Here is a 12,800-nt window from a genome sequence, read left to right on the forward strand (position 1 = left end):
ATAGTAAGTGCATAAATAAGTTGTAATCAGTATTCATAGATAGACAGTTGGTAAATTTCAATACATATGTTAACGAGAAAATTCCAATGAAAAATACAAAATAAGCCCCCACAGAAAAAAATCATTCATACAGTCATTCCAACTCATACTCTTTCAATCACATACATCATGATCCTATGGGGATCCATTCATTCAATCTAGATAAAAATCTAAAAAATAACAAACAGGCGAAAACTAATATGTCTAAATAGGATGGAAAAGCAGAAAACAAAGAATTCCTCCTGATAACAAAAATATTACGTCTTAAAATGGGATGATAGTCCGAACAGTACAAAAGGAACCAACAAAATATATATCATCAAACAGTATTGGTTGTAACCATTGGCGGAATTTGGCCAGAACTCAAAGTTAAAAGAGTAACACGGACTGATCAAAATTCTGCGGGTGGAAAAAAACATTCCGCTCACACCTACTCGTGACTCAAAACACCTTGGAAAAAAACAAGATGCACACTTTGGAGCCCAACACTAGATGACAGGAGTATGCTGAGCTTGTGAATCTACAGCACTGCACCTCACAAACTAATTCTTACAGGGTAAGTAACATATTCCTTTCTGTGCTTTGGGAAGTAGCCGTTACTTATTATGTTGTTGTTTAAAGCATCCAAGACCTCCTAAGTAACTGGGCTGTTGACGGTCACAGTAGTGCCGCCTCCTAGAAAAGATTTTGAATGTAGGTCAAGTGCAATCCAACCTCTGTGCTGCACCTGTTGAAAACGTTGAGGGCTGCCGATGCATTGAATCATGCATATGTTTTTATATTTCAGGGCTACCTACCAGATTGGGGACCTTCCTGGAGAACAGAGTTAATGATTATCTCAGTCGGCAAAGCCCTCCTGAGGCTCGTAAGGTGACTGTCAACGTGGTCCATGCCTCGGACAAGTCTGTGGAAGTGAGGCCGGAGATAAAAGACAAGTAAGGAGAAGGATAGGGTGAAGAAAAATCTGTCTCTTTTCTGAGGACTTAAGAGTGCAAATGTGGAGGAGGCATAGCTGCTTCTTCTCCCAGCTTCTTGCACGTATGAGGTAACCTGTGCTTCACTGAACTGGGAGATTCGCTCTCCACATTTGATGGAAGTGTGAAGCTTGTCTTTCAGCTATTGATTGCTTCTTTCCTGGTGATCACAAATGTTTTTTTAGCTTATAAAGTTTTACTCGTGCTCGAAAAGTGGCTATAGTGTATGAAATGAAATGGGGAAGGTTCAGGAGTGCAACTGCAATTATAGCAGTCAGAATTCATCCAGTGCTTAATGACTTTAGAAATACATCATGTAAATTTTGTAGGAGTACAGTATGTAAATTATATTGTATAGGGGATTCAAAGTTGTATAGTGTAGTAGACTATAGAAGCAAATGATAGCATTGAGGATCACTTAAATTGTCTGGAAAAAGTTGCTTTCCGAGGAACCAGACAGCAGAGTTTTCAAAGATAGAATGGGAAGGGTTATAAAATTATGAAGATAAGGGAAGATTCAAGGGGTGGGAAGTCAGTAATGTAAAAAGAGACCAGTTGCAGGCATTTGTCTTCAGTCATTAGCATTGATGTTACCCAGTATTGTTTTTCCACAGATTTACATATGTGAATTATTCCCAAAGATCAGAGGAGTCATCTGTAGTCAGTATTAACATAGCAGTATTTTAATACAGCAATTAACATTGAAAACAAATGGAAAAAAATGTGAGAACTCAAGTAACCTCTTTTTATTAACCAAACTCTAGCCAATAATGTGGAGGTGTCCATGGTTCCAACCCTCATCTGAGGCTCCAACTGTACGATTTTGTGGTTAATAGTAAGAAGCAACAAGGAATCCCCTTAGCTCTGCTCATTTTTGCTTTTTGACCATTTGAAATTTTTCTCTGGTGAGACCTTGGTCTTCTGATACGAAAGGAGGAGGCGGTGTTGGCTCCTTGCTGCACTCAATAGTGGAGGTTAATTGTTTTTGTTCGACTGACTGTTCATCCAAGAACTCTCTTCAAGCCATGTTAGGTGTTTGGGCAAGGAAGATCGTTCCTTAGGACCCACACGTGAAATGTATATTTTGTCCCAACCAAGCTGGGCATATACCAGCAACTGTGATGTCTGTGGGACATTCAGCAATAACATTTTAAAGACACAGGATCAGTTACTGTGATTTGTAAATGCTGAATCTCTTGGTAAGTCATCTGAGAACTGTGCTTCAAAAGCAAACCATCTGAAATCTGGGATTATCAGCCCAAAATATCCTGGCACAGGCACTTCCACAGCGTCTACTCTTACAAAGAGAACCTCCGTCCATGCCCTGAAGATACAGATCTCCAGTCATGGAGAGGATTTGGTGGTATAATCCAGCAACATGTCACTCAAAAAGATCATCATTACTATCAGTCAGTCAGTGCATCTTTATTTCGGCAAGTTGCCATAAAAATAAATAAATCTAAATCTCCATTGGCAAGTAAGGGCATGCAATCTGCCAAAGACTACACAGTTGACAGTTATATAGATGACTAGTGCTATTCCAATGTCATAGAATCTAAAATAGTCAACTAAATCAGGCTTGTCGATGTTATTGAGTGAGACACAGCATTGTTCACCTGTAAGTCAAGTGGCAGTCACTGTATTTGCGATTACTGCATGTTAAAAAACAGGCTTTTTGCAGGTTTACCCCGACCCTTTGCCCACACTTTGACTACTAGTGAACTGGTGTAATGGCTCTGAGATGCCTTGAGCCCTGCTAAACAGGACTCTTTGCTTGTGCTCTGACCCTTAAAATGGTGTAAGTTTAGTTGGCTTGTCCCAAATTGGCATAGCCTAACTTATCTGTATGGCCCTAGTATAAAGTACCATGGGTACCCAGGGGGATGTAAGTTAGTGTCCTTCAGGGACACCAGCACTTGTTGTGCCACCCTGAGTGGGATAAGATAAAACATGGCTCCCAGTCTGCCACTGCAGACTGGAAGGGCAGTTTAAAACTACTAACTCAACTTTGCCACTTAAAGTAATGGCAAAGCCCAAACCTCCCATTTTATGTATGTAAGTCACCCATATGGCCTAACTAACACAAAGACAGGGTGCTGTCTGTTAAAAAGTGGAGCCTGTACTTTTAATGTTCTAGCAGTAGAACCCTAATTTGAAGTTTTTACTGTGGAAAGACTAGTAGCATTATTGGCAAGTACAGAGTTACAGGCTGGCCCCGCAGCCCTGCTAACTTCTGAATGGGACTATTAATTATGGTATCAAAAGAGGCAGTGCATTAAATCCGATTGAATGGTTAAAATGCCCACCAGTGACATTAAATTCAAAGTGCAACTATAGAAGTTGACATATTAGTTGCCCAAGGTTTCAGTGGCAGTTTATTGATGTACCGGGCTTGTCGTTCGGACCGCTTTCTCCCCTCCTGGGAGACATGCTAACAACTCACAGGAAAAGACACAATAGGGGCCTGCATGGGAGAGAGGTGTTACCTCTCTCCTGCAGGAAGCCACACAGGTCTTAGCCCAAAGGACAAGCTTAAAATCATAATCCTCCTTTGATGGGCAAATTGGTAACACTTAGGAGAGGGGCTGCTTTATTGTTTAGGCAGAGATGCTGGCACTGGGGATAGGAGAGGAGAAACCAGTTGATAAACCATTCTTTCCAGGGGTGTGTAGCGCCTTGTTAGCAACACCTCTGAGTGTCGAGAGAGGGGTCTCGCCATCTTGGGAGTGGGTGGAATGGTGCATCCTGGGATAGCCAGATGCCACACTTCCCAGGAAATGATCATCTTGAGAGGGTGAACCTGGTAGCCTATTGTCTACTAACCGCCTCCTACTCTGAGGGCATTTTTTAAAGAAATATGGCACTCCTGGCACCCAGAACTCAGATCTCCACTGACTCAGAAGAAGAACTGCCCTGCTGCACCGAGGGACTAGCAAAGAGAGGCTGCATTGAAGAGGACTGCACCTGCTGTGTCCTACTAAAGTAGAAGTATCCTCAGAGCCCAGTCAAGCCAAAAGAACTCCAAGGGCCAGCCGACTGCCCTCCTGTTCACAGCACAGGAACACAGCAGCTGAAGAAGCTTGCTGGGGCAAGCTGGTCGCCCAAGTAAGCACAACAAACTAGAGCAGTATTGGCCCTAGGACGACTGCACTGTTGCTAGTGCTGATAATGTTGAACAATAGTGCTCCACCTCTTGCGGTTCCACTGCTCAGGAACCACTGTACATACACCAAAAAACTATTGAAGAGGGAACACTTTATGGATTTGGCCAGTCTAAGTTTGGTATTAATACACGCTCTGTCGCATGCTTGTCTGCATCACTTTGCAGATCCCATGTGAGAGAAACTGTTTGTTCATTGCCATACTAAGACTAGTCAAATCCAATTTTAGATAAGTAATACAAGTCCTTCTCAGGATGAAACGCATTGGCTAGGCTGGAGTGTGACCTATTGATGGAACATAAATAAAGACGTTCTTCTTGGAAATCGCTTTATGGATCCCTCCTCTTGTATGGACTAAAAGAAGAAAATCTGGGATGAACTTGTGAATTACTCTGAACTTTCAGAATAGGTTCCCCCTTTAGTAGAGTAGTTTGATAGCCCAAAGTCTTCAAGCCACTACCACCACTTCCTGGCAGCACTGAGGACCAAGACCTGAATTTCCAGAACCAAAGAGTGCTGTCAGAGTTGCTGGGACCCTCTGAACGTGAATTATCGACTCAGGAAGGATTGGCTAGTGACTGCGACAGTGGACGATTGATAGTCCAGTGGCTATTGGACTTTGACCAGATGGGAGAGGACTTTGTGGGACCTCGACCCTACAACTAGAACCCCCTCACCATCTTTGTGGACCGAGGAATCCCAGCTGGAAGACACGTCGACCACATCGCATCCGCAGCATCTGTAGAAAGCTGGCTCTTTGTGATATATCAATAATCTGATATACCATGCAAAGAGCTCAGAGGTTTCCTTACTAGTGGATAGGGGCTTGCTATGCAATCCCAAAGTGCTCTATTTGGGGGTAGTTTGGTCGAAAAGCTTTAGGTTTAACACAAAGGTGTGCAAGACATTCACAAAATACACACAATGGTCAATAAATGATAACACAACTCAAGAAAGAGCTCCACACCAAGTTCTAAAAATAGCAAATATATGTATATAACCTACTGGCAGTCTCCAGTAGGTAGTTACAGTTAGGACCTAGTTTCCATAGGAAAAGAGTTTTTTGATTTGCCAACATCTTTGGCGCCGTTTGACGAATCTTTGCAAAATTTTCCAAACTAATGACACCAGCTCACGTCGCTCCTGTCTTGAAGGTTTGGGGGTGATTCGTCAAGCGGGGGCCGAGATTTTCCCCATGTTAATTTCCATAGGAAACTTTAGACACGGCTACATTCCAAACTGCTGAACGGAATTACACCAAATTTTGCAAAAAGGTAGCTCTTGGTTTCGAAAGCGACCTTTTTTTTAAATGGTGTAAATCTATTCATTAGTTGCTGAGAAATTCAAAAATAAAAAAATATTTATCTGAGCACCGAAGAGGCTTCCCGAACCTTCCCGTGCACAAGCTTCATTCAGATTGGCTGCCAACACTCCAAACCAGGAAGTGTTGGCAGCCATCTTGTGACTCCTCTGTAACCAAGTCACAAGACAAAAGGAATAAAATGATAAAAAACAAGAAAAGGGGGCAGGGTAGAAACACCCTGACCCCCTAGGCCTGCTCAGGGAGTTCCACAAGGACCCCCAGGGCCAAAAAAAAAGAAAAATCAGCTTAATTTGCGCTGGGTGCGCGAATCCGGCCGAATAAATAAAAAAAAAACAAAGCACGGGCTCCCGCACTTCGTTATCTATAAGCCCCCGGTGGGCCAGGTCCCGTGGGCAATTCCAAATTATGGTGTGGGGGCCCCCACAGCCCCGGGTTCCACCACCTCCCCAGGGCTTTGATCATAGTGTGCTGGGGGGGGCACGAGGCCCCCGCAGCCCCGTGGACCGCCACCGCCCCAGGGCTTTTTAAAAAAAAAATGCGTGGGGGGCTCCCTCCACCCACACTGCCCCGGGGACCGTCACACCCCGGGGCTTTGCATTAATAGTGGTCGGGGGGCCTCGTGGCCACCCTCAAGCCCCGGGGACCGCCACCTCCTCGGGACTCCAACTTAATTATAGGAGTTGGGGGGGGCTCCTGCCCCTCCCACCCTGCCCCGGCGACCACCACCTCCCCTGGGCACAAATTAAGCTAATATGGGGGTCCGTTACGGCCCTCCGGCCCCACAGACCACCATCTCTCCTGGGCTATCTGAATGTTGGGAGGAGGGCTGTGTGGCCCCCCTCCTTGAGCCCTCAATGGCCCTAGTGACCACCACCCCCCCCCCCCCAGGACCGCCTCCTGCAATGTTACGGGGTGCCTACCCCCGGGACATTGCCATTTGCCAATATGTTTCCTCATCTATGATACCATAGGACATCTCGCGCTTTACCATCAACTTAGAATCTGGGGAACCAATGATATTGGATCTCCATTAGTTTTCACCTACTTTGTGCCCTGATGAAGTTCAATCTCCTTTGAACGAAACTCGTTGGCTGGTGCTCTTGTTTTCTGATGACTTTTGAAATAAAGGATTGCCTTGCAAAAAGGAATTGGTCAGTCTTTTTTATTGGAAAAGACATTTTGGGAGTGCACCGCTCCACGTTTGAACACCTTCTGGGCTGGCTAATTTTTCTCGCCTCCTTTCTGCCGAAAAGGAGGGAAGTCAGGAAGGGGGCCTGCTTCTGATAGCAGGAGAGACTGGGGTCGTATTACAAAGACGGCAAGGCCTTTGAAGCTTCCCTGCCACAGATTGCTTTTCCTGGTCTGTGGGAGGTGTGACCACACCTCCCACATAACAAAGGAAAGGCTTTGTTTCAGGGCCCAGGGAGCGAAGGCTCCCACCTCGGGTCCAGAAACATGTCTCGTGGTGGCAGGCTAGTATGTACCAGTCAGGGAACCCACCAGAGGCCGGTCGTTTTTCAGGGGGCATCTCTAAGATGCCCTCTGGGTGCATTTGTCATTAAATCCCACACTGGCATTAGTGTGGGTTTAATGTGCTGAGAAGTTTGATACCAAACGTTCCAGTTTTCAGTAAAGCCATTATGGTGCTTTGGAGTTCGTAATGAAATACTCCCAGCACCATATACTCTTAGTGGCAATACTGCACTTACAATGTTTAAGAATTGACTTAGACACTGTAGGGGTACTGGACTCCTGCACCTGTACCCTCACCACTGGTATAGTGCACTCAGCTAGAGAGGTGGCTGACCTATGCCAGGGCAGTGGGTTGAAAGCATGGCTCACAGGATGTGTTCCATGTCGACTCTTTACTTTGTTCTGCACCAAAACACGCTGCCTGCAAGGGCAGTGTGTGTGTGTGTGTGTGTGTGTGTGTGTGTGTGTGTGTGTGTGTGTGTGTGTGTGTGTGTGTGTGTGTGTGTGTGTGTGTGTGTGTGTGTGTGTGTGTGTGTGTGTGTGTGTGTGTGTGTGTGTGTGTGTGTGTGTGTGTGTGTGTGTGTGTGTGTGTGTGTGTGTGTGTGTGTGTGTGTGTGTGTGTGTGTGTGTGTGTGTGTGTGTGTGTGTGTGTGTGTGTGTGTGTGTGTGTGTGTGTGTGTGTGTGTGTGTGTGTGTGTGTGTGTGTGTGTGTGTGTGTGTGTGTGTGTGTGTGTGTGTGTGTGTGTGTGTGTGTGTGTGTGTGTGTGTGTGTGTGTGTGTGTGTGTGTGTGTGTGTGTGTGTGTGTGTGTGTGTGTGTGTGTGTGTGTGTGTGTGTGTGTGTGTGTGTGTGTGTGTGTGTGTGTGTGTGTGTGTGTGTGTGTGTGTGTGTGTGTGTGTGTGTGTGTGTGTGTGTGTGTGTGTGTGTGTGTGTGTGTGTGTGTGTGTGTGTGTGTGTGTGTGTGTGTGTGTGTGTGTGTGTGTGTGTGTGTGTGTGTGTGTGTGTGTGTGTGTGTGTGTGTGTGTGTGTGTGTGTGTGTGTGTGTGTGTGTGTGTGTGTGTGTGTGTGTGTGTGTGTGTGTGTGTGTGTGTGTGTGTGTGTGTGTGTGTGTGTGTGTGTGTGTGTGTGTGTGTGTGTGTGTGTGTGTGTGTGTGTGTGTGTGTGTGTGTGTGTGTGTGTGTGTGTGTGTGTGTGTGTGTGTGTGTACACACACACACAATCACTCTTCGGGTGGCACAATAAGTGCTGCAAGCCTTAGAGGCCTTCCCTGGCCACTGTGCCCTTGGTACCCATGGTACCTTTTACAAGGGACTGACATGTGGCCATAGATCTGCCAATTGGGGGTACAAAAGTACAGTTTTGCGAAAGAACACTGGGAACCTGATTGGCAGGGATCCAGGGCACATCAAGTCAAAGTGCATGAGTAGTCTGGCAAAACGTGGGGGGTTACTGCAACAGAAACCCAGCGTCCTACACCCTGGATAAAAGGAACCCAGCACACTTCTGTCAAAATTGCATCAAACACCATACAAAAGGTGGGGGTGACCATGTCAAAAAGGGGCACTTTCCTACACAACAACCCCACCAAATGAAAGAGAATGAGACTAATCTTTCCCAAGAGAGTCTTCCTCCTGTAAGTGGAAAAACCTGGAAAGGTCATCTGTATTGGCATAGCCAGTCCCAGGTCTGTGTCCAACTGTAAAGTCTATATCCTGTAGGGAGATGGACCACCCCAACAGTTTGGGGTTTTCACCTTTCATTTGCATCAGCCATATGATAGGCCTGTAGTCGATTTAGACAAAAAAGTGAGAATCAAACAGCTTTGGTCTTAGCTTCTTCAGGGCTAAACCATGGCAAAGGCTTCCCTCTCAATGGCACCACAACACTGCTCTCTTGGGAGTAATCTCCTGGTAATGAAAGCAACAGGCTGGTCATGGCCATCATCAGTGGTCTTGGAAAGGATGCTCCAATCCCATGTTCAGATGTCTCAGTCTGCACTATGAACTGCTTTGACTAAATGGGTGCTGAACACATAGCTTCTTTCAGGGTGTCAAAAGTCTTTTGACAGCTCATTATCCTGTCCATCTTCTCTGAGGTAAGTTCTGTGAGGGTTGCCACAATGGTGCCATACCCTTCCACACTACTCTGGTACTATCCAGTCAAGGCAAGGAATGCCTGACCTGTGTCTGGATTGTTGGAGCTTCCCAGTCCAGAATTGTCTGGATCTTGGGCTGTAAGGATTGAACTTGGCCTCCATCTACAAGGATAGGCTTTGTGTCTGGCATTAGGGAGCAGGGGCTCTCGAATTAGGGGTCCAGAAACATGTCTGGTAGTGGCAGGCTGCCTAAAGAAGTCAGAGACCACACCAGGATTGGTAGGTTTATCAGGGGGCACCTCTGAGATGCCCTCTGAGTACATTTTGTAATAACATCAAACACTGGCATCAGTGTGGGTTTCTTAAGAGGAGTTGTTTGGTACCAACATGGTGCTAGTGAACTCAAGTTGTAGAGTTTCCATCCCATGTAAACTCTATGGCTTCCCTGGCACTTTCAATATTAAGAATAGACTTAAATATTGTAGGGGCATATCTGCCCATGCCTAAGATATGGTGCAGCCTGCCTTTGAGCTTGTAAGGCCTGCTAGAGGGATAACTTACCAATACCTTAGGTCATGCTGCTTTGACTTGGCACACAGGCAGTGTTCAATGTCAACTTTGTTGTTTTTCTCTGTACCGGGGCATATAGGCTGCAGTGGCAGTTTCCAAGACCTTGGTGAAGGGTCCTTAGGGGACCCTCTTCAGTCCCAATGCCTTAGGTACCAAGGGTACCATTTACTAGGGACTCACAGAAGGCTCTGAAGTGATACAGATTGTGGTATAGGTTTAGGGAAGAACACTGGTTCGGGGAACCTAATTAGCAGGGACCCAGCATTCGACAGTCAAAGCTGCATCAAAAAGCCAGACAAAAACTGTTTTTTTTAGGAGGGGGGTTGTTCTGCAATAGAAACCCACTTTCCTACAGTGGCCTTTAGTGGGAGTAGGTGAGCTCAGCACTTTCACCTCATTGACTGAAGTTTGAGTTGCTTTAAATGGGGTGTAAGTGCTATAATCACAATTGTTGAGGCCTATGGCTATTTTGAATCTGTTTACTTCTATTTAAAGTTTACTACATTTTAAAGTTATTGCCACCCTGATTGGGAATGTTTCAAGCATGTGGGTATATGAAAGGTACCAACGCTGGAGAAAAGGAGTTATAGGGAAGTAACCATCTTTTTGTAAACTTGCTAGGCAGCAGCCCATTTTGCGCCAATAACCCGATTTCCTCTCTACATTACTTTGTGTGAAAATGGTTTCTTGTCACTGTACTAAAAATAGGTACTTCTCTGTAAATTTGTAATTGTTTTTTTTTTTTTTTTTTAAAGAAAGTGAGGATTGCTCAATATCGCCAGTTAGATTGTCAAATATGCTTTTAAAGTATTTCAATACTTAAAAACAATAAAGAAATTAGGTTTTCAAAAAGTAAATTGTATTTTATATATTTTGTAGAAAGTGCTTGGGAAATCCCATGTGTGGGCACGACAGTTCAGTGCTTATGTTGAATCTAAGATACCCTCCAAGGAGAACTAGGATTACACGTTTGTAACTTTTCCTTCTATAGCTTTTGAGTGAGCTAGGAGGACTCTATTTAAGAAAACGAGAGGTTTACTAAACTATAGTGTTACAACATGGGTTTAGAAAGAACAGTGTATTAAAAGAACCATCAAAATGTATTTTTTTTGTTTTGAGTTTTTTGTTTCCTGGTCCATGGTTTTTGTACCTAAAGAAGATAAAAATGACATAAGACTGAGTGATGATGTTACCCTCCTGTTTTAGAACATGCTAACAATGGAAAGAGGACAGGTATAATACCCTGACCCGGTGACACTCAGCTTAGCAGCTCCTGAAGACCTGGTATTGAGACAACTAGGACTTCCTGAAGATGTGTGAAATTCCCAAGAGGCACCAGGAAACCAACAACACTAATGATATACTGCCAATTGGGAACAGTTTTGTCTATTGATACAATAGGGAAATGACTGATGGAGAGCAAAACAAAAACACTACTATTGTCAAATATCAAGTACATCTTTTAGACAAAAGCCTTTCCTGCATATCACTAAAGGTACACATCTCCACCAGCGTGGCAAACACAATGAGCACCAATAGGGAAAATCTTCAACATACCAGTAATCAAAAGATTCTTAGATGGAGCAAAAGAGGAGCACCAGCATTAATAGGAAACTTAAACTTTGTTTTGCAGCATGAATCTTTTCTTGCTTTTTAAGAAAGTGCCCTCTTTTTGCATGGTTGCCCCCACCAAACTGCTGATGTGCTTTGACTGAGTGTGCCCGGGGTTCCTGCCAAACAGGTACCCAGGGCCTATGTTCTTTGCCTAAAATTGCATTGACAAAACCCAATTTGCACTCTTTGGCCACCGGTCAGTCCCTTGTAAATGGTGCCATAGGTACAAAGGGCACTGTGGCCAGGGAAAGCCCCTAAGACCTGCAGCACTTATTGTGCCACCCTTAGAGGCCCTGTACCTTTACACACACACGCACACACACTCACACACACAGCCTTTGCAGGCTGCATGTTTTGGTGCAGAAAAATGTCAAATCCAGCATCAAAGACTCTGTGCCCTTTATAAGGAAACAAACATATAACTGGTAAGCTGGCTGTTTTTAGCTTCCAGTTCTTTTTACTAGGAAATCATCAAGCATAAAAACTAAAAAAATTCTGTTCGAGGCATATGAGCTGCAGATTGCACACTGCGCATAGATCGCCACCTTGTGTTGGGCCCGGATTTTTGCAGTTTGTTGTTGTCCTGAAAAGTTCTTTGGAAGTCCCGAGATAGGTGACTCCTCCTTTGGACCACATTCCGCATGGGCATTGGTCTTCACCACTTCGAAGTCTTTGATTCCGGTCGTCGACGAAGTCCTTCGGGCCTACCTAGGCCTTACTTTCTGGCTCATGGAAAGGACGCCATTCAAAAAGTGTGCTCAATGTGAGTCGAAGTTTCCCCACAACGACCTACATGAAGTGTGCAACCGAAGTTTCCCCACAACGACCTACATGAAGTGTGCAACCTTTGCCTCTCCCCGGAGCACGAGGCCAAAGACTGTTCCGCTTGTGCCTCATTCCGCTCCAAGAAGACGATTCGGGACTGACGAACTCGAAGAACTATGGCTCGCCCATCAGCTTCCATCCCCGATGACATCTTCGAAGAGGGCGTCGACGTGCCAGAACACCAGCACGCCGAAGAGAGTACCAGCTCCTCAGATGCCGAAGACTCCGACGTCGAGGAAGTCACTCCAGCTCAACAGGTCGTAAGTAAGATCGTCGACCCCAACCCTTCCTCGCCACCCTCAAAAAAGGCTTCGGGCACACCCTCACCTTCGGGCCCGGGTGCACACCGAGAGACTGCTTCCCACGCCCCACCTTCGGGCCCGGCAAAGAAGCCCACTAAGGCTTCAGGCGCCAGCACCTCCTCCTCCTCTTCCTCCTCCTCCTCCTCCTCCTCCTCCTCCAAAGAGAGACATTGCAACCTCTCCATTAAGGGTCCCTTCTCCACCACCTCCCCATACGGTTCCTCCTCCTACACCTCCTCCACCTCACCATTCACCTACACCATCCCCTAATCCAGACGATGATGTAGAGACAGACTCTGATGACACGGGTGGGGGTGCACATGACTCAGCAGGGACCAATAGTCCCCCTCAGTCACCTAATCCATGGGATGATTACAACACCCCTGATGTGCCTTGTGTCCCACAAGACGATATATACCCTTCT

At 45.6% G+C, this 12,800-nt stretch overlaps 1 protein-coding gene across 1 annotated transcript in view; it reads left to right on the plus strand.

The window, feature by feature from the left end:
- Positions 1–12,800, plus strand: part of LOC144752864 (histone acetyltransferase p300-like) — a 381,934-nt gene that overhangs the window by 185,377 nt on the left and 183,757 nt on the right. The window contains exon 3 of the mRNA XM_078640701.1: positions 827–974. Coding sequence (XP_078496827.1) covers positions 827–974 — 148 coding nt within the window. The remainder of the gene's footprint in view (positions 1–826; positions 975–12,800) is intronic.

This window comes from Lissotriton helveticus, chromosome 1_1 (genome assembly GCF_964261635.1).
Source record: "Lissotriton helveticus chromosome 1_1, aLisHel1.1, whole genome shotgun sequence".
NCBI lineage: Eukaryota > Metazoa > Chordata > Amphibia > Caudata > Salamandridae > Lissotriton > Lissotriton helveticus.